Genomic DNA, 20288 nt, shown 5'->3' with positions numbered 1-20288 from the left:
TCATTAATAAATTAAATTATCAATAATTATTTGCATTCAAATTAGGGATGAGAAAAAACATCGAATTTTCGATATAACGAGGTCAATGTATCAAAAATATCGAATTTATCGAAATTTTCGATATAATAATAGTATGTAATTTGAAAATTTTCGATATAGCGAATGCCAATGATCATGACTATTCCCCCTTTGATTTTACCTCTGATGGGGTATTAATACGGTGCTGAGTTAGTTGATCATCCTGAGATGCTCGAGTAGTGACCACGGTGTGAGACTATTACTCATGTTATGATTTTTGCATGAGATGAGAAAGATCCTTGATTTTTTGGTGGACAAGGTCCACCATTATTTTGATTTAGTCCTCTTACATTGCTCGGTCTCAGATACAGATCCGATCTTGTGTGAATCTACAACGATCTGACAAACTACCTGCGGTAGTGAAAGTTTGGGCTGATAAGAATATTCTACTATTTCCTTACCCATATGGGTTTTCCGGGTAACTATGGGATCGAAGTAAGCTTGTCATATCGAGTAAGTGTTGACATTATCGGGACTAAATCACACTCCAAAACTCTTGGGTCTAGTTTTGTGCTGACTTTGCTTCTATTTCTGTTCTCATGATTGAGTCCAAGGACGACCCGGGTTCTCACCGATATCATTAAGTTTAACTTTAATTTATACTTTGATTGGTTGCAATTAAACAGTCAGCAATATCGACAAATCAAAATCTGTTGCTGTGATTAATAACGAGGTAGTGGCTCAATTGCAGGTATTCACTGGTCTAAGGTGAACTGATATGAGAAAATAGTGAGAAATATTTGGTCATTATTCGCAATTTCATATCTATTTTTAAAAATAAAACATATTTACGCACAATACGAGATTTTAAAATGCTATTTGCCCAATCTTCTGATATGGTCTTTTGATTGTTGAATCAGAAACATAAGAGTGACATAAAATTTCAATTAAAGAATATATAGCTCAACATTCGACAACCAGATATCATGAGAAAATATTTAGATACATTTGTGATCTCGGGGTCTGCATTGTCCCTTTTTCTTCACATGATTGACGATTGACTTCCAAATTGGGTTTGATTCTTGGAAGATACTCTCTTCAATGTCATCTTCGTTCGAGTTTTTCTTTTCTTTCTCTCCGTATTCTTTTATTTAATAACTTTTTTCTTTAAGTAGTGTTAAACACTGTTTGGAATCAATAAATCCTTCTCTCTGCAGTCCCCGACATAATAATATCATTATTTTTTAATTTTTCTTCTGGTCTAATTAGACATCGGTTTAAAATTCTTTCCTGGTTGCTGGCCGCTGGGTTGATAAAAAGATATTTTTTTTTTATTTGCTGGTTGGTGGCCGCTGGGTGTATAAAAAGAGATATATATTTTTTTGTATGTCTGCACCAAACCCTTGAAGGAAAGAGGGGAGAAACCATCTTCCTCGGCCTATACTCCAACCTTATCTACATTTCCGCATCCCTCTTCCTCTCATATTCAGTTCATAAAAATGGCATCTTTTCGAGTTTCTATTAGGAGCTTTGTGTAGAAACAAGAACAGAGTCGAGAGAAGAGGAGACGTGCGGAGAAATGCAAGCTGTTTTACAATCGAAAGGGCTTCTTTCTCTGCCTTCAAACCCCAGAATCAGAACTTTTTTACCATCACCATCACAATCACAGTGCATAAGGTATAGATTCAACCCTACAAACCCTTTACTTAAACCAACAACACTTCCCCCTTCATCGTTATCGGCTAATGGATCTTCCAAATTCCAAGGATATGTGACCAAACCTCTGTTAATTGGTCAAAAGTCGAGAAATTTACCCAGGGCTGAGGCTGCTGCAGCTTCAGCAGATGGGCAGTCTTTGTATGGAGAGAAAGAACCACCCAAGTTTATGGGTGTCGAGCTTGCTACCCTCAAGAAAATTATACCACTTGGCTTGATGTTTTTCTGTATTTTATTTAATTACACAATTCTCAGGGATACTAAAGATGTTTTGGTGGTGACAGCCAAAGGTTCTAGTGCAGAAATCATACCTTTCCTCAAAACATGGGTGAATTTGCCTCTCGCTATTGGGTTCATGATTTTGTACACTAAATTAGCTAATGTGTTGTCAAAAGAGGCTCTTTTTTATACTGTGATACTTCCATTCATTGCCTTTTTTGGGGCATTCGGATTTGTGTTGTATCCTCTTAGTCAGTATTTCCATCCCACAGCTCTTGCTGATAAGCTTCTGAATACTCTGGGTCCAAGGTTTCTTGGGCCGCTTGCAATCATGAGGATATGGAGTTTCTGCTTGTTTTATGTTATGGCTGAGCTGTGGGGAAGTGTCGTTGTCTCGGTTCTGTTTTGGGGATTAGCTAATCAGGTAATGGGTTCACCTCAGCGATAGTTATTTTTATTGGCGCTGTGTAACCTAATTTCTGAATATACTATATGATATTTTATGGACTATCAATGTCAGGATTTCCTTTATTGATTAAAGATCCCACCTTTTGCTTGATAGAAATGATTGACAAATTTCCAGTGATCTGTCTGTTAAATCCTTGAGTTTTTTTTTTTTTAGTGTTTGTGTGGCAAAAGTTTACTAAAGTTGGATGATGGGTAGTTTGAAAATGGTTATCTCAATACTTTGGAAATTTTTGAAGGTGTATGGTATAGTCCCTGAGGGTTATTTTTTGATAGTTTATTGTTTCCTCATTGCTTCATAGTTGTAGAGTGATTTCGTCCAACTGTATGAATGGATGAAGTGCTTTTGAAATGGATTATTTGCAGTTGCTTTCTATATTTTGATTCTAAAGTGGCACCCGTTTTATTTTTATTTATTTTTATTTGGTTTGATCTAAGCCTTATTTTAGGAATTGCAAATAATGTGGGTTGGCTAGTGTTTTGCGGTTTAATGTATTCAGTGATTTGCTTCATACTGAAATAAGTTTACAGGTTATCATGGAGGGTAGTTTCATTCTCTTTCCTTCCAAATTTTCTAAAATCAATGTCTTTTTGGTGAATTCTTATTTTTTCTGTTAAACACGTCCTTATTATTGTTTTAAAGGTCTGCACAAGAAGGATATCATCTCAAAATTCGAAGGGAAATTATTAATATATGTTTTGATTCCAGTCTTATTTTTATCTTTGTTGTTTAGTTTACAAGATAAATATGGCATCATTTAACCGTCATTGTATTTCTTATCTTCAGATTACCACTGTCGATGAGGCCAAGAGATTCTATCCTCTATTTGGACTAGGAGCAAATGTTGCCCTTATTTTCTCCGGTCGAACCGTGAAATATTTCTCACAAATGAGACAAAACCTCGGTCCCGGTGTTGATGGTTGGGCCATCTCTCTGAAGGGAATGATGAGTATCGTTGTACTAATGGGGCTCGCAATTTGTTCCCTTTATTGGTGGGTGAATCGTAATGTCGCTCTTCCCATCCGTAGTCAGAAGAAGAAGGTAATTAATAATTATTTACAAAATCTTTAAAGAACAGAATATGAGCTGCTATTTTCTGTTTACATTCACATAGGGTTCACTTGTCATGAAATGGTTCCTATAAAAAAAAAAAACTTGTCATGAAATGGACACCAACCCTTCGACCATCGGTGTGGTATTCATTCACGATATTTTTTTTACTCCTTCAAACTCCTAAGCAGCAGTTCCTCTTGGACACTAGTGTGGGAATTTTCTTAAGATTTTGAGTTAGTTCAGATGTCATTTATATGCAGTGAAAGATTTCAAATTATATTTTCCCTTGCAGGAGAAGCCAAAGATGGGAACAATGGAGAGCTTAAAGTTCTTGGTATCATCAAGATATATAAGAGATCTTGCGACTTTGGTCGTGGCATATGGTATTAGCATCAACCTTGTCGAGGTTACCTGGAAATCAAAGCTCAAAGCTCAGGTGAACCTTTGAACAAGGCCATCCTCTTTTGCCCCTACTTTATCATTATTTTCTTGTTTATTTTATACTGAATTCTTGGAATTTCTCAGTTCCCGACACCAAATGAATATTCATCCTTTATGGGAGACTTCTCAACTGCTACTGGGATAACTACTTTTACAATGATGTTATTGAGCCAATGGATCTTTAACAAATACGGCTGGGGAGTAGCAGCAAAGATTACACCAACTGTCTTACTTTTATCGGGAGTTGGTTTTTTCTCACTGATTTTGTGTGGCGACCCTCTTGCTCCAGCTCTTGCCAAATTTGGGTTGACTCCACTTTTAGCTGCTGTGTACGTAGGAGCCATGCAAAACATTTTCAGCAAGAGCGCAAAGTACAGCTTGTTCGATCCATGCAAGGAAATGGCTTACATTCCTCTAGATGAAGACACCAAGGTTCGAATCTTAGGCTGCCTATATTTCCCGCTATTTCTGTATGATTTCGTTGCAAATATGTTGGACAACAATCATACTTACTGCTAAGTGTTTTTGCCCATGTGGCATGGCAATTGAAATGTTAAGCAGTTGTATCCTTCAAAATATTTGAATTGGATCATCATTTTCAAGTACACAAGAAGCTTAAAATAAATGTTGCCAGGGCATCCTCTCTTGCATAAGTAGGCATGCCGGTGAAATTCTAGAAATGAGTTTCCGTGTTTAATGTTTTAATTCATATTAGTTCTTTATACTAGAAAATGGCTCGGCCCTTAATTTCATAGACTCTTGTTATATTACTTAATTGCTTTGTTGTCCTTTCTCTCTTTCTCATGATAATAACTCAGAATAATTTATTTCATCAGGTAAAAGGGAAGGCAGCAATCGACGTTGTGTGCAATCCTTTGGGGAAATCTGGCGGGGCTTTGATTCAACAGTTTATGATTTTAACCTTCGGTTCACTAGCAAACTCAACTCCCTACCTTGGAGGCATACTTCTCGTAATCGTCCTTGCATGGTTGGGAGCAGCCAAATCTTTGGATGGTCAGTTCACGACACTCAGACAAGAAGAGGAGCTGGAAAAAGAGATGGAACGAGCTGCTGTTAAGATCCCTGTCGTGTCATCTTCAAACGAAGGCAGCGGCGGGTCTCTCATTAGCAGTTCAAGTGACACTGCCAGTGCATCATCCGAACCCTCATCTCCACGAAATGTGTGATGATATTGTTGGGGTTATTGAAGGATAGGATGGAAACGGAATAGGGAATTGGTCTCCTCTGTGGAATTATAGTATTTAGAAGTTATTTTCCCAAAGTTTCATGAAATTTTATGTTGTAAGATTTTGACTCAAGTGACAGGAATAATAAAAAGTCCACGCGTCGTTCCAACAGAGATGAGATGTTTGATTACTTTTATATGTCTATTTGAACTCTTCTGCTGGGGAATAAAAAATCAATACTTTATTATAACATACCAAGCTAGGTATATTTTATTTAACAATTAAACTAATTTGGTCTTCATATCACATTCTAACATTATCAAATTATTATTATTGAAATCCAAATGAAAAACTTTGGTCTTATAAATATTTTAAATACATTTACGTCACATTCTAATATTATCAAATTTCACGTGAACTTAATTAATTGTTTAGCTCTTTACGGTTAATGAGATGTTAGTAGTAACTTGCTATTACATCCAATAGTCTATATTCATTATCATATGTAAGGTCACAAAAAAAAAATAAAATCATGGATTGACGTATAAAAATAAACTTGAATTATTGGATATAGTATTGTGGAAATATCTTAAAGATAATAATTTTCTCGAAATAATTCAGTGCATGATATATATGTCCACGAAAACATAAACTTGTGTGAGACGATCTTACATGTCGTATTTTGTGAGACAAATATCTTATTTGTGTCATCCATGAAAAAGTACTACTTTTTATACTAAAAATATTACTTTTTATTGTGAATATCGGTAGGGTTGACCCGTCTCATATATAAAGATTCGCGAGACCGTCTCATATATAAAGATTCGCGAGACCGTCTCACAAAAGACCTACTTGTCCACAAAACTACTCGATGTTCTTTATTTAAAATATGATTCTTAAATCAGAAGATATGATGTCACACAATTGAATCTCCTTTATTAAGGCAATAACTTGAAACCATTCATCAAATTCGAATATTTGAACCACTGAAATTGCGTGATAGCTAGAACTAATCCGCCAAATCAAGTTAGATTAGTAAGCAATAAGTATGGCCGATGAAGGTTGATACCAAGATGATTGCGGATATCAAACCGAAATTCATGGCACAAAATGGCCCCGAGCATCTAGAGGTGGTTTTCGATCCTATAATAAAAAAACCACAAATTTTTAATTTATCGGTGCGAGATTAATTAAACATAACAATGATGATAATAATCATAATCATGAAAATGATGTCATCACCGTATAGTGACGTAAACATCTCCCAAACGAGGAGCCCACGGTAACCCAAATTTATGAATATATATTTATTTAAATAGGTTAAAAATAGATATTCCTATAGATACACACGTATTGAATATACAAAATAGAATAGAGAACGTGTAAAATAAATTAAACACTTAATTAAATTGATTGGCAAAGCCTACCATTTGATGGTGGTGGTGGAGTCGATGCTGAATGCGGATCAAGATCAACTCCACTGCAATCTGCTCCTATGCCACCTACAAAGATAATAATAATATTATATATAAACTAGGTTGCGTTTGTCCGAGAATTTATCTAGTGTATATAAAAAAAAGCGACGATGGATTGTAAAAATAAGGGATTTGGATGCTCTAAATAGGTTATATATTACCTAATCATTCACCCTATACTTTTATTCTACATAAATAAATCCAAGACAAGTCGAAAACGAAATGATTTAGGATTCTTACATTTCTTGAAACAAGGTAGGACTGTCATGTTCAATAAATTTGCGGACCCTTCGAAACATTGACAAGAATGGCTGATTCCATCTGGTTGGCAAGTTCCATCGCCACACCACGCAATATTACAGGCTGAGGAAAAACATACAAGTTAATAATTTCATAAATCTCTTTATAAATTTGATCTTTGTTAAAAAAACTCTCTACAATTTTAAAATCAGTAATATAATTTTTAATCATATCTTTCGTTCATTTAATTTAATTTATATTATAACATGTGTGTCTCATTTTTTTTTAATAACTCTAAGCCTTGACTATAGAATATGAATCCATAAGAATTACGATCGAGAATATTGAATGACGACGGCGGCGACGGCGGGGGTGGTGGTGCCGGAGTGCTACTACCACAATGAAAATCCAATTTGCCTGCAAGTAGACACGCATATATGTTAACATCTACTTGTGAAATCATGTAACCTTTTATGTCTTATAAGATGGGGAAAAAATTATATTACTTTAAATATATTCTTTTTCGTTAATCTCAAATATACAATCATGTACTATATTTAACAGTATTTTTACCAGTATACCTCTATTTAATTTGAGATCTTATAACTATTGAAAAGATATCAAACTATTGTTTTTATAATTGATATTTGTAATGAATTTCAAAAGAAATAGATATATATTATTGAGTGGAAATTAGTATTAAAAAGAGGATGAAAAATGAGGACTCACAATCTGGGATGACACAAGGTGGAAAGGTGAAGTCGCTTAATGTAAACTGCTTCCAGCCGGGGTAACAAATACATTCGAATCCTAGCAATGCGCTTTTGTTGCCAACGCATGTTCCTCTCACGCAATCTATTTTTTTACATACATCATCTGCATTCATAAAACAAATAACATTTCATTAGCTATGCAAAAAAACCAAAAAAAAAGATCCCAAATGGAGTTCTTGTGATTGATGTTTTTATGAACTCGTGAGTTGAATTGATGGCAGGAGTGATTACCTTGGGCATACACAGAAACAGGGGTGTGAAGGAGAATGAAGAAATAGAAAGGGACGAAGAAGAGAATGGGACCAAAGTTCAAGTTGTTGCTTCCCATAATCTTTTGGCTTTTTAAGAGACCTGAAGAACAGAGCTATGTAAAAACTCATGGAATATGTATAGACAGAGAGGCTTGCTCCTCGAGCAGGTAAGCCCATCAAATGAAGAAGATTATTATTATTATAAATTGAACACCAATTACATTTTGGCCGTCTAAAAGAAAATAACAGTCAGATATGGTACATTGAAATTTTAATTGCAGCCAACCTTTTTCGGTTTACGCAAAGTTGATAATCCCAAAATTATCATATACTACAAATACACAAAATTTTAAAATGCCAACGATGTTATTGATGTGAAATAGTTACTTATTTTAAATGCTTAGGAGGCGGAGAAAGCCAAGGGTACATGCAACATCGACAGAATCAACTTTCTTGGTGACATTCAATTTCGAATGCATCGCCTTGTGAAACCATTTGATGCATCCTAACAGCAACTAGCCGTCTGGGTATATCTATTTTACGTGGGTATATATGTGTATTACAAATTTAGTTATATAATTTTTTCTTTGATATTAAGAATTTTTTTTATATCATACAGTTTATGTCTAAAAGCTTTTACGATAGAAATAAATATACCATCAACTTCCATCCAGTTAACAATAACAGTAATACACGGATAAATCATTCAAGATGGGTCCATCTCCAAACAAGAAATTAACAGAGGAAACAACTAACAAAACCAGGAATGAGATATCCCGAATCCGCTGAGAGAGGGAACACAATAGTTATCTTACCGTGCCTGGACTGATGAAACTCTTATTATCTTACCCTCGAGCATTGCAAAGAGAATCGATCTCATCTATGAATATGGTACTCGGGGCATAGGCCCTTGCAAGATCAAACAAGCACCGGACCACTCTCTCACTTTCGCCACGCCATTTTGAAGCCAAGGTAGCAGAAGAAACGTTGAAAAATGTTGTGCCACACTCGGTAGCAACTGCTTTAGCAAGAAGTGTCTTCCCAGTACCAAGTGGACCAAACATGAGCACACCTTTCCATGGCCTCCTAATCCCCTGCAAGCAGAGATGTGATAAGAGTAACTAGTTAAGCCATGCATGCAGATTTCTCATTTCTCCTGTATCCTTATAAGGAAGAAGATAGATTCTAACAGTGCGTCCACTGAATTAGCAACTTTAAAGAATCTTCCCCTCGAACAGAATTCAAAGTTCTATGCCTTCATATGGAAACTTCTATCTACAGGTAGCAATAAGGATTCTACTAATATTTCCAAATTTTGCCCACGCCACTAGGAGGTTAACTATAAAGGAAGTTACTACCTGCTTCACACATTAGAGAATATAACATAAGAGGCTAATCCCATCAGTTCTGAGACTAATAAAGCATATAGATTACAGTTATGTATTTTAGGTAAGTTCAAAAAAGAAAAAAATACAACACAAGCATTCTTCTGCACCAAATTTATCGATACCTGGAAATATTCAGGCATCCAAAGAGGAAGAACCACAGCTTCCTCTAGTAGTCTTTTTGCTTCACTCAGCCCAGCCACATCATCCCATCTAACACCAGGAGTGGTCTCTAAAACATCCCTTTCAAGCATAGCAGCCAAATCAGAGTCAGGCCCTTCATATTGCACTTTTTTGGGCTTTACATCCTCGGTATCATCATTCTGACAATCAGAAAAGGAACCAGTAAAATACTCAGATGAGTCAAACATATTACCAATATATAATACAAGAGTAGGACGAGATTCTGGAACAAAAGTCAAGATCCCTTAGAATAGTGTACAATCCACTCAATAAATTTCATAAATCTGACTTTTCACATTATCTATGTGCAAAAAAAACTAAATGCGACAACAGAGAAGTTATGTCAAATTCATAGGTCTATACTCTACAGAATGAAAAACTCACAACTTACAGAAATTAGAACTCTGACTGAACTTGCCAAATTAACATTCACCACAGGATGACAAATCAAGGAAATAAAAGCAGTCAATACAAATAAATAGATGCTGAAATAACAGCACAAAAGTTAAAAAAATTCTACTGAAGATTAATTAAATGCTATATTTAGATAACATTTTCTCTGTGTTATGGCATTTATTAGAGCACAAATTTTTTTTTTTATAGAAAGGCTTAATAGATAACTTGAAGAGGTAAATCAACTCAAGCAACCAGACAAGTCAATATTAGATATGAACAACTCCTACGCCATGAGTATACAATTAATTTTATACATATATCCATCAAACTATTAGCTCCAAGCTTGATAACAAAAAATGCTTCCGGAACTAAATAAATAATTTGCTAAAACTAGCTTCGAGAACAACAAAAGGGAGTTATTCTCAAATCTAGGTAAACAATAAGATATTCATCATTGAGTGCACATCAAAGGCATCTCAGTCAATTGATTGTTGCATGTGAGTATTTGGTTAACCAATGTCAAACTTATATTATTTCTATATCCAAGTAGCAAGTAACCTGGTATCTCATACTGCACGACTGTCAATATACTTATAGATATACTTAATCGAAACACATATTCTAGAATAACAACTTACTATGGAATCTGTTTTCCCAGAGGACGATTTCCCACTGCCTTTCTTGAGAAAATTTTGGAAACGAAGGAAGACACAAAGACAAAAAATTTTAACACATGACTTCAGTATAGGAACTCTATAAGAACACTAAATATTGTTATTAACATTGTCTTCTATCATCAGTTTTTTCTATTACTAGCAAAATTATTACACACAAAGAAGCAGAAACCTCTCTACGAGCTGCAAAGACAGTATGATCTTGCTCTTTGGTTTCCTTATATTCGACAAGCGTAAAAGACTTCAAAATCTGTAATTCATACATATATATACATATTGCTGCTTCCGGATCAGAGTATCTCCAATCCAACACTACCAGCGCTATTTTCAGCGCTAGGTTGGTGCAACACTATAACAATAGCGTCAATTTTTAAAATTTATTTCTTTTGTTAAAATTTTATGTATTTTTTAATTAGAATTTATTTGTTGTAATGGTTAATTGTAATGTGTTGATTTTAAGTGTCAATAATATTATATTATTTCAATAAAATTGTAAATTTTTTTAAAAAAATTTCTAATGAATAATATCAATATGGAAATTATTTTAGATATTATTGATATTTTAATTACTGGCGTTTTAAAATATTTTATGGAATAAATTATTTGTTGTGAATAAAATAATAGAGAATATTGAAGAATATTTTTTTAGTGTATAATTTAAAGTTATGGGTTGGAGACGAGATTTGTATTTGGCGTATGAATTACATTATTTTGAAGTTAGCGTAATGAGTTGGAGATGCATAGTGACAGTGACCAACAAGAAGAAGTGGCAATGAACAGCTCGGTTTCTGGGCTAGCACTAGGCGAATCAGTTCATATGGACGGGATCATGGGAATGCAGCTAAAGATAATTTCACAACACGCATATGCATAAAGTGAAAAAATACAAAAAGTAACTGCTTTGGCTAAAAAAATTTCCCATTTCATACTCTGGTTTGCTGTAGCTTTCTTTCTGACAAAAGAGCACATCATCTCTCGAGATCCAAATCTTAAGCATGAAACTCTGGATACAACACCGAATAAACACAAGAACAAAGGTGGCCCGGAGCAAATTAACTAAATAGATACAGAAAAGTACTTGTTAATCTGAGCAATGGCGCCATCAAAGAATATAATGGAAGTATCGTAGAGTCCTTCCACCGCATACTCTCTAGCCAGCTTCAAGTGATCTTGCAACCCCTCCGGCGTGGCGCCCGCCATTTACAGGTCACACGAACAAACCCGTCAGAATTCCGACGTGTGCTGTAAGGGTTTAAATTTAAACTAAAGGGGAAATAATTCGAATCGGGGGAGTTGAACTTGGAAGTCGTTGATATTGAAGAAGGCGACGACGTTTAACTGTAGCATGAATTTTGAGAAGGAAGGAAATTTAAATTCCAATTGAAGTCCTTGGACGCGCGTCAATTGACCTTTTCGTCAGTTTCTCTCTTTTTCACTAAAAGATTAATAAACAGCCAAATTAAAAAAAAAAAGGAAAAGAATCTTATGTTTTTTACTACCTGAATAAGGATTCAAACGAATCAAATCGTTTGTGAGCTATTCGAAGCTCGATTCGATAAACGCTCGTTTGAGCTCGTTTAATGAGGCTCGTTAAGATAAACAAACCAGACTCAAGCTTTACAGTATTCGGCTCGTTAGCTCGTGAACATGTTCGTTGGTAAATTCATGAGTAATCTTTTAGATGAAAAAATAATAGTTTTGATATTTGATTTATTGATTTTGAATATTATTTACGAAATATATAGAAAAATCTATTAAATTTATTTATTATAATAAATTTACAAATTTTAATAAGAATAATATATTTTTCTTTAAATATATAATTTACTTTTTAATTAATTTAATGAAAATTTAAATGTATAATTCATATTTATTAAGCTTGTTTAGGCTCGATAAAGGTTTGAATAAGCTCGTGACCCATGCATATATTCGTTAAATAAAGCTCGAGCTCGGCTCGATTATAAACGAACTAAGATCAACCATTCAAGAGTACGGCACGGCTCGCCTCGATTACATCCCTAAACCTGAGCAAGCAAATCAAGGAAATCCGTGGTTGAGATTATGCCCTAAGACGAGATCCAATGGTCTCAATTCAATTCTCGAATAATAAATAATTTAATGATATTGATTAATGATAAAGAAATATGTCAAAACAACAGTATAAAAAAAAGAAAAAAAAAACAAATGTTGTTAGATGCGTATTTGAAGAAGACCAAAACAAAGTGTTTATCGCGAGGTTGGGCTATTTAATACAATACTAGTTGTCCGTATATTAAATTTTTTTGTAAAAAATATATATTATTTTAGGATACGATGATTAGATAATATTTAGTGAGTTAGTTTAAATTTTTAGATAAATCATAGATAAATAGGAGAAAATTCGAAAAAATAGAAATATATACAAAAATTACTAATAAATTAACGTGAGTTTGCTAACAAGTATTACGAAGGGTAAAGTATGAGCGAAAATTTGTAAAATAAAACCGGTCAACCATATTTGTAAGAAAATGACATCAAATACACTTGAAAATATTATTTTTTTAAAAAAAATACCTCAAACTCTAAAGAAAATTTGGTATCATATTGATATATTAAAATTATTTAGCACGAGGTGTTCAAGTTTAAAAATATATTATATATATAGATATGTATGGTCGTAATTGTATTTACAAAAAAAAAAAAAAAGAGTGAGAGAATCGATTTCTTGCACGATTTTGTTATTTTGTGGAAGTGCTTTAAAAAATAATTATTATATTATAAAAGGATTTTAAACTTGAGGAAGGCTGCGGTTTCTTTCTACCGACACGAAGTATTTTTCCTCGTGCTAAGTGTGTTCGAAGGCTGCGGTTTCTTTCTAGCGAATAGTTTTATGGCAACATTACATGGCTTTCATCTGAAAAGCGTGAATAATTTATTTTTAGGCTCCCTTATCTATTAAATTCATCAAAATTTGGATAGTTTTAAATATGTATTTTAAAAGTTTTTGTAGAAAAATGGTTCAAACATCTTTTTAATTATTTTTAACTGTACATTTTTTTAAACACAAAATAGTTGTCTAAACTCATTTTCAGCCGTAAAAACATTTTTATACTTAAATTGATATTCCTTAGAAAATTAAAACATGTAATAGAAAGTCAATCCCACAATATTTGATATTGGTGGATCAAAATTATCGACTGCAAAAGACATACGTTGGTCTATTAGACAGCAGCCACCAAACCAATGCACCAAAATAATCTAATCGTCAATCCCTTACTTTCAAATAGTTTAAGGATTCATCTTAAATAATCATAAACGTCAATATACATAAATGCATGCATGTCGTAATCTTGGAGCCTCATCTTAATTTGTCACTATATATACCAAATAATATTAGACTATTTATATGACTTTTATTACTGAGATTTCTCAATTGGTAAATGATTTGTTTAATATATATTTATAAAATTATAAATTAAAGTTAATCTCCTCAAGTTAACAAATTTTTGATATGCTGATTAAATATTTAAATAGTTTCAAATATTATCTATAAAACATATAGCATTATTCCTAGCCAGCTTCGCTATTTATTAGCAAACACCAAGAAGTGAGCAGATTTGATAACGTCCCAGATGATGACCATCTCCAAAAAATCCTCGGGTAATGTTTTGATACGGGTGTTTGGTTTTTGTTTTTTTTTTGGTTTTCCTTTTTTCCATTCAGTTGAATTTGATGGATACGCAAGATCAATGGAATTACTGAATGCGTTCAAATTTTATGGAGATGACTTTTTTTTCTTTTTCCACTGTTATTTGTTTTAGTGTATTGTTTCTTCTCGCTTTCGCCGACAGAATATGTTTTGATAAGTTATGAGGATTTAAGTATCAGATTAGATTCTAGAATGATGAATAATCTTATAAAGAAGAAAAATTTACTTACGTACAGACAAGAATCATACATGGTCGTTGTGCCTGCACTTTGATACAATAAACGCACTTGGATTATTGACTTCGATTCAGAACCATAGCGAGAGCTCTTCTCTATGAGAGGCAGTGAGGTTTTCATTGCATCTCTTACATGGCAAATCCTCGTGCCCTTAGCAAGTGTTGGTGTATTTCGAATGTTTTTTTTTTTTTGTGAGTAGTAAGTAACTCTGGTTGATGGAAAACATTAGTAGATGCAAGAACTGTGTCTAGATATTAATGGTTCTTGGTACGTTACTAAATGCAGTTAGAAATCCATCAAAGTGAACCATGATGAAGAAATTGAAACTATAAAATGGTAAATATTTTGGTGTCGTCTCTTGAAATTACAAAAGCAATTTCAGTGAAATGAACTTTATATTAATGGTTTGTATCAATTTTCTTGACCATTTCTTGTATTTATACTGATTTATATCATTTTCTTAGAACCTATTGGAGTCTAGTTGCCTTGCTCTATTTTTCATTTTCTGTGCTTGTTCAGGCAGTTTAAGATTGCAACAACCTTTGCGGGATGCCTTTCCTTCAGCACAAGCTGAAGTTTCCTCTGTGAAGGAACTCTATGAATTTATTTGCTCGGGTCCCATTTTAAAAGAAATAGGCCTAAAACCAGAGAAGGTGGCTGAATCCATACACAAGTGGACATTTTATGGATCGAAGCTGTGTAGATTTTTTAAGATAAATGAAGTGTACCTTACCGAGACTCAGAAAATTCGGATATATCAATTACTATGTACCAGTCTTCTTGTGGTGTGAGCGAGAAGTTTCTCGCCATCGTTCCATGTTCACAGAAGATGACGAAATCCCTCCTCTAGTGGTACATTTAATTTTATCTTATATACATGTTTCTAGAAGGGTTGGAACCAATTTTTTTTTGAGATTTTTGGTTCATTACAAAATATATAGAAGTACAAAAATAAAAAAGGGGAAAAGCGGGCAAGAGTAGCATCTCTAGATAAATTGCTAATGGTGTTGCCTATTTATCATCACTCTGGAATCTGGATGCAGATCGGTTTCAATGCACCACAAGGGTGTGGGAAAACTACGCTAGTCGATGCCCTGAATTATCTTTTCCGAACTACTGGAAGGTAGGATGCTAATATTTACTGAAAAATAACTCATAGAACCCCGCAAATCAATACTAAAAAGCCAACACTTTGAATATCAGGAAATCTGCAACTATATCTATAGATGACTTTTACCTGACTGCAGACGAGCAGGTATGGTTTCACTGCTAAAATCCTTATGTTGCATCAAGTAAATTTTATTTTTAAAGAACTTTCATTATACCATTGCAGGCCAAACTAAGGGAAAACAATCCTGAAAACGAACTTCTTGAGGTAGTTCAAACCATCCTTTCTGAAAATCACAATTTTTCTATAGCAAATGTCGGATGAAGGTTTTATTTGTAACTTATTTTACCACAGTTACGTGGTAACGCCGGAAGCCACGACCTTTCATTATCCGTTGAGATGCTGAAAGCAATAGGCAGTTTGACAAAAGAAGGTTAGTTGTTGCAAGCCTATATTTTGTATAATTTTTGTGTTGATCTTTTACTTTCATTGGTCAACATAAAATCAATGTTGTCCATTTTTAGGGAAAAAAATCAAGCTTCCTCGGTATAACAAGGTAAGCAAAACATAAGACTTTCTGATCTTGATGTATGGACTGTCAAAAGATAAAAAATTCATATGTTTCTTGCAGTCTGCATATAATGGTCGAGGTGACAGAGCTGATCCTTCCACATGGCCAGAGGTGGAGGGGCCTCTAACGGTAAGTGGTCATGATAGGTCAGATATGCAGTTTGTAATGGATTAAATTTACATCGCTTGAAAAACCATTTGATATCCGCTGTCATACATCGAAATAAATTACAACCAAAAAATAACATGCTATCCAGTATTGTATTGAATTTGAAAAAATCACAAATCAGATATGTAAAGTCAATAATTTTATAAAATGGGTTGTTTGCCACAAGGCTCAAAGTAAAACTGCTTTCGTTGCATTGTCAGAATCACTATATTACCTTTCTTGGCCAACAGGTGGTTTTGTTTGAGGGTTGGATGCTTTAAGCCCCTTCCTGCTGAAGTCGTGAAAGCAGTCGATCTTCAGGTTGAGATCTTATGTTGGCATTAGTATAGAATCTCTTTTTCAAATTTAAGATGTCATTAGTCGAACCAATTACTTGAATTTGCTCCTGAACTTAAAATTTCAGCTGGAGACAGTTAATAATAACTTGAAAGATTATCATGATTCATGGGACAAGTTCATAGACTCCTGGATAGTAATCAAGATTCAGGACCCTGGCTGTGTATATCATTGGCGATTGCAGGTTAGTCGAGCATGTATCCTCGTTTTTAAGGTTTTAGAAAATTTTCTAACTCGCAATACTTAAATGAACGCTATATCATGGTGGCATACACAGGCTGAAGTTGCCATGAGGGACTATGGAAAACCAGGGATGTCTGATGACGAGGTAGGGCAAAGAGAAATATGTTTGTCACTTCACAATATAAACACATAATAGCTTAGATCCTAACAAAGATGCAGGTTTATTTGTTCCTCAATGAAATTTTTTCATCCATAGAATAAACAGAAACAACAAAACCAAAATGAACCCATTTTTCCAGATGAACCTGTAAATCAAATTTTTCTAAGGAAATAAATAATTTATCTTCCCCGTCTTGTGATTACAGGTTCAGGATTTTGTTTCAAGATATTTGCCTGCATACAAAGCATACCACCCTATCCTTTACTCCGATGGACCGAATGGGGCAAATCCGGAGCATTTACTGGTTTTTGAAGTCGACGTGGGCAGAAATCCTGTTCTTACTCATCGACTTCAGTACTAATCAAGCTTAAGAACAGGGCCATTTCTTAAATTTAATGCATGTATCCGCTCAATGTAATAATTATTATAGCCTATATTTCCATCTTTTAAAAGATCTGACGATTCAATAAAACCAGATACGTCGTCCAGATTTCTTATGCTGATAGTGAAGTGGAAATGAAAACAAGAAGAAAGCGAAATCCTTGCATTGATGATAAGAGTATTTCTTTTCGACTGGTAAACTGATATTATTTAGACTGTTCGATGGTTACTTTTAAATTGAACATTAACAGTAATACTAAAAACGGAATAAAAGTACGCGCAGCAAATACGATCCTTTTCATGTGTGGAGGTTATATACTAAATTTTCAAAATGATAAAGAGCAAAAATATTGACTAAATGGCATTAAATATTTATTGCATATATTTATATATCAGTAAAATCCCGACCCTATTACAGGTGTAACTCCTCAAATCAGCATAAGAAGGCCTTTCTGTACATGTAAAGAATGGCCAGGGAGGGTGACTTTATCTCAACTTGTGCTCGAGACCTCTGAAGAAGTTTTGGGGTCTGTAACCAAAACAAAAATTATATGATGAGATTCGAAAATTCACATAAATATTGTGAACTAGTGCATATTTTAAAACAAAATAAACAAGAATTTCTTTTCTTTATTAAAGAAATGACCATTTAAACAACTGCACTAGTTTAAAGTTTGGTACACCAAATGTCCAAATCTAGCTTCATTTTATCGATCGTATCTGGTGTTTGCTACACGACCAAAATGGTTGGGCTATTATTATTAATTTTTTAAAACACAATTCTGGAGGTGGGACTTTAAACTAACCACCTTCCTTCACGGTCTTTCTTTTCTTTTTTCCCCCTCAATGAGAAAGGCATGTCAAAGGGCTCTTGGCAAATGGTTTGTTACTTAAAGAAGCGAGTAACATGACAAATTCTCCCCAAAAAATATGATTTTTGAATGGTAGTTCTTTAATTTTGAGGATATTATACACAAGTAGATACACACGAACGAGGCAAGATGTTTTACATACCTAATCCAGCGGCCTCTGAGCTTTTCACTAACCTCAGCTTCTTACATGATTCAACAAACATTCTAACCAAAACCCACAGAATAATAATATTTAGATCAACAGATTATTAATCTTAATTACCAAAAACTCAAAAAAGAAACAATTTTGGGAACTTACTTCCAAGGAACATCTCCAATCAACATCCAATCTCCATCTCTATCCTCATAAGTAGGCACATATTCTATCCCATTTTCAGTATCCATGATCCTCCTCTCATTCAAAACAGTGCCTAATCAAGAGTAAGGAAAATAGGAATCCAAAAATCAGTGTCAAAACTCATAACTAAGAATTAGATCAACAAAATCAAAAGCATATCCATGTTGGCCAGAGAAACAATTGGCTCCTCAAATGAAAAGATTCAACATATTCCATGTAATTTTTTCTAAAAGTAAATTTTTCGGTTCATCCCACGGAATACATTTAGACAACAATTCCATTTATTAAATCCGGGATCCATCAATCCCGAAAAGCTCAATTTTTAGCCTACGTTTCGAAGTCTGAGTACTAAACATGAATATTGGTCTTACTTGTTAAGCATGTAAACATGTCTTCCAATGCAGCCAATAGCTCCTGATAGCTAGCATAAACTTCAAGATCAACCTTTCTTAAATAAGGTGTCCCATCCACTGCCACCTTCACATACTTGCAATTTTTCATCACGCTCTTTCTATATGATCTCACCGGTGGCCATCCCACAACTTGAGATCTAAAATTATACCAAAGAAATGCAATCAGTTGGTATTTCATCTGATGTAATATGATTCTACATTATCAACCCAACTCTTGCACTCATCAATTGGAACGTTGTGTAATAAAATATCAAAGCTTAGTCTTTTGCAAATAAACGTAAGGTGGCTAGCTCAATTCTTCCTCAAACAATCAACAACTATCAATTTGCCTATCGAATCATTAACTGCATGATTAATAATTAGCCACCTTGAACAATGAAAAATCATCCTCAATGAAAAATCATCCTTACATAACCCCGACCATCGATAACTTTCATAGTGTCTAATATCCTTAGTATATTTTACATTTTGGTACTTACTTAGCTGGAGGAAGTTTTGGCGAGACAACACCCTCGTCTTCAAAATTGGAACCAACATTCAAATCCACCGTCTCGGAAAACCCGCGCTTTTCGCCGGCCTTTGGCTCCTGCGCCGGTCTAGCTCCGGGCAATCCCAGGGTGAGATCCGTTTTCAATCCGCCGGAATATTCGGTTCCCGGCGAGTCTGCTACTCTTTCCAACGACATTTTCCCCTTCTCCTGCAAAATTGATGGGCTTTAGAAATTGATTCGTAGGAGAGATGGGTTCAAGCGACTTTTATATGAGCAGAATGGAAAAGTAAACGATGTCGTTTGGAAGGACCATTTATCTTCGGACACGTGTAATTGAACAGCGGCTTCGATTTGTCTTTCTGAAGAGACAGCACGTGTCATTTCGAGGGTGCATTATTGCGTGGTTTCGGTCTACGTACGCTACAGAAATCATTTTGGATCTCCTGATCGGTGATCAGTGTTCATACTTGATCATGCTACAATAAATTTTACAATGTATATATTTCAATCAGTATATCAAAAATTTTATTTTGGAAAATAACAAAATTATTTCTCCAACCAAATTATTTCTGAAATAAAAATCTTCCCAAAATATAAAGATATATAATAATTTTACTAATAAATGAGTACTGATATTGAAATAAAATTCAATTTATCACAAAAGAAGCTCAAAAGTTGATATTTTTCTACAAGAGCTACACAATTAATAGTAATAATGGTAGAATGATTCATCATATAAAATATATAATTATCAGCGGTTAAACATCGACGACACAATTTGTATCAGATTCATATCTAATCAATACTCATTTTGGGACGAAAAATTTGAGCAATTTCATATCGAGTTCATAAAAAAAGTTATAATTCA

General features: G+C 34.2%; 4 protein-coding genes and 1 pseudogene across 5 annotated transcripts; 2 read left to right on the top strand and 3 right to left on the bottom strand.

Annotated features, from left to right (window-relative positions):
* The first annotated feature begins 1373 nt into the window (after positions 1–1373).
* On the top strand, positions 1374–5273 carry LOC142556069 (plastidic ATP/ADP-transporter-like). Its single transcript, XM_075667291.1, has 5 exons — positions 1374–2377; positions 3206–3460; positions 3765–3908; positions 3998–4345; positions 4750–5273. Exons 1-5 carry the CDS (start codon positions 1598–1600, stop codon positions 5098–5100), a joined length of 1878 nt encoding a protein of 625 aa, XP_075523406.1. The 5' UTR covers positions 1374–1597; the 3' UTR covers positions 5101–5273.
* A 744-nt stretch (positions 5274–6017) lies between these two features.
* LOC142556067 (uncharacterized) lies at positions 6018–11857 on the bottom strand. Of its 2 annotated transcripts, XM_075667288.1 has the most exons (9): positions 11556–11857; positions 9350–9547; positions 8655–8933; positions 7820–7939; positions 7545–7691; positions 7149–7232; positions 6816–6938; positions 6528–6602; positions 6018–6243 (listed from the first exon to the last, which is right to left on the bottom strand). In XM_075667288.1, exons 4-9 carry the CDS (start codon positions 7914–7916, stop codon positions 6128–6130), a joined length of 642 nt encoding a protein of 213 aa, XP_075523403.1. In that variant the 5' UTR covers positions 7917–7939; positions 8655–8933; positions 9350–9547; positions 11556–11857; the 3' UTR covers positions 6018–6127. The 2 variants fall into 2 exon arrangements, with proteins under 2 accessions (XP_075523403.1, XP_075523404.1); XM_075667289.1 differs by lacking the exons at positions 9350–9547; positions 11556–11857 and having other exon boundaries at positions 8655–9343.
* LOC142504503 (katanin p60 ATPase-containing subunit A1-like) lies at positions 8685–11677 on the bottom strand. Its single transcript, XM_075617356.1, has 3 exons — positions 11546–11677; positions 9350–9547; positions 8685–8933 (listed from the first exon to the last, which is right to left on the bottom strand). The coding sequence occupies exons 1-3, from the start codon at positions 11675–11677 to the stop codon at positions 8685–8687; spliced, it is 579 nt and encodes a 192-aa protein (XP_075473471.1).
* A 2210-nt stretch (positions 11858–14067) lies between the features above and the next one.
* On the top strand, positions 14068–17839 carry LOC142556066 (D-glycerate 3-kinase, chloroplastic-like; annotated as a pseudogene).
* On the bottom strand, positions 17659–19661 carry LOC142556068 (auxin-responsive protein IAA17-like). Its single transcript, XM_075667290.1, has 5 exons — positions 19410–19661; positions 18889–19067; positions 18479–18590; positions 18323–18384; positions 17659–17837 (listed from the first exon to the last, which is right to left on the bottom strand). Exons 1-5 carry the CDS (start codon positions 19613–19615, stop codon positions 17800–17802), a joined length of 597 nt encoding a protein of 198 aa, XP_075523405.1. The 5' UTR covers positions 19616–19661; the 3' UTR covers positions 17659–17799.
* Between the last annotated feature and the right edge of the window lie 627 nt (positions 19662–20288).

Source organism: Primulina tabacum, chromosome 9 (assembly GCF_025594145.1).
Source record: "Primulina tabacum isolate GXHZ01 chromosome 9, ASM2559414v2, whole genome shotgun sequence".
Classification (NCBI taxonomy): domain Eukaryota; kingdom Viridiplantae; phylum Streptophyta; class Magnoliopsida; order Lamiales; family Gesneriaceae; genus Primulina; species Primulina tabacum.
This window is presented reverse-complemented; position numbering and strand designations above follow the sequence as displayed.

Bases quoted from the DNA above. Each gene is read 5' to 3' on its own strand.
- LOC142556069 (XM_075667291.1), top strand. From the start codon at position 1,598: ATGCAAGCTGTTTTACAATCGAAAGGGCTTCTTTCTCTGCCTTCAAAC. The intron at 2,378-3,205 runs GTAATGGGTTCA...TCTTATCTTCAG, and splicing joins TTTGGGGATTAGCTAATCAG to ATTACCACTGTCGATGAGGC. The intron at 3,909-3,997 runs GTGAACCTTTGA...GGAATTTCTCAG, and splicing joins AATCAAAGCTCAAAGCTCAG to TTCCCGACACCAAATGAATA.
- LOC142556067 (XM_075667288.1), bottom strand. From the start codon at position 7,916: ATGGGAAGCAACAACTTGAACTTTGGTCCCATTCTCTTCTTCGTCCCT. The intron at 6,603-6,815 runs GTAAGAATCCTA...TTATCTTTGTAG, and splicing joins CCTACCTTGTTTCAAGAAAT to GTGGCATAGGAGCAGATTGC. The intron at 6,244-6,527 runs GTAGGCTTTGCC...TTTTTATTATAG, and splicing joins TCCACCACCACCATCAAATG to GATCGAAAACCACCTCTAGA.
- LOC142504503 (XM_075617356.1), bottom strand. From the start codon at position 11,677: ATGGCGGGCGCCACGCCGGAGGGGTTGCAAGATCACTTGAAGCTGGCT. The intron at 9,548-11,545 runs GTATCTATTTAG...TCTGATTGTCAG, and splicing joins AGATTAACAAGTACTTTTCT to AATGATGATACCGAGGATGT. The intron at 8,934-9,349 runs GTATCGATAAAT...CTCTGCTTGCAG, and splicing joins GGATGCCTGAATATTTCCAG to GGGATTAGGAGGCCATGGAA.
- LOC142556068 (XM_075667290.1), bottom strand. From the start codon at position 19,615: ATGTCGTTGGAAAGAGTAGCAGACTCGCCGGGAACCGAATATTCCGGC. The intron at 19,068-19,409 runs GTAAGTACCAAA...GTATAATTTTAG, and splicing joins CCAAAACTTCCTCCAGCTAA to ATCTCAAGTTGTGGGATGGC. The intron at 18,385-18,478 runs GTAAGTTCCCAA...GGTTTTGGTTAG, and splicing joins ATTGGAGATGTTCCTTGGAA to AATGTTTGTTGAATCATGTA.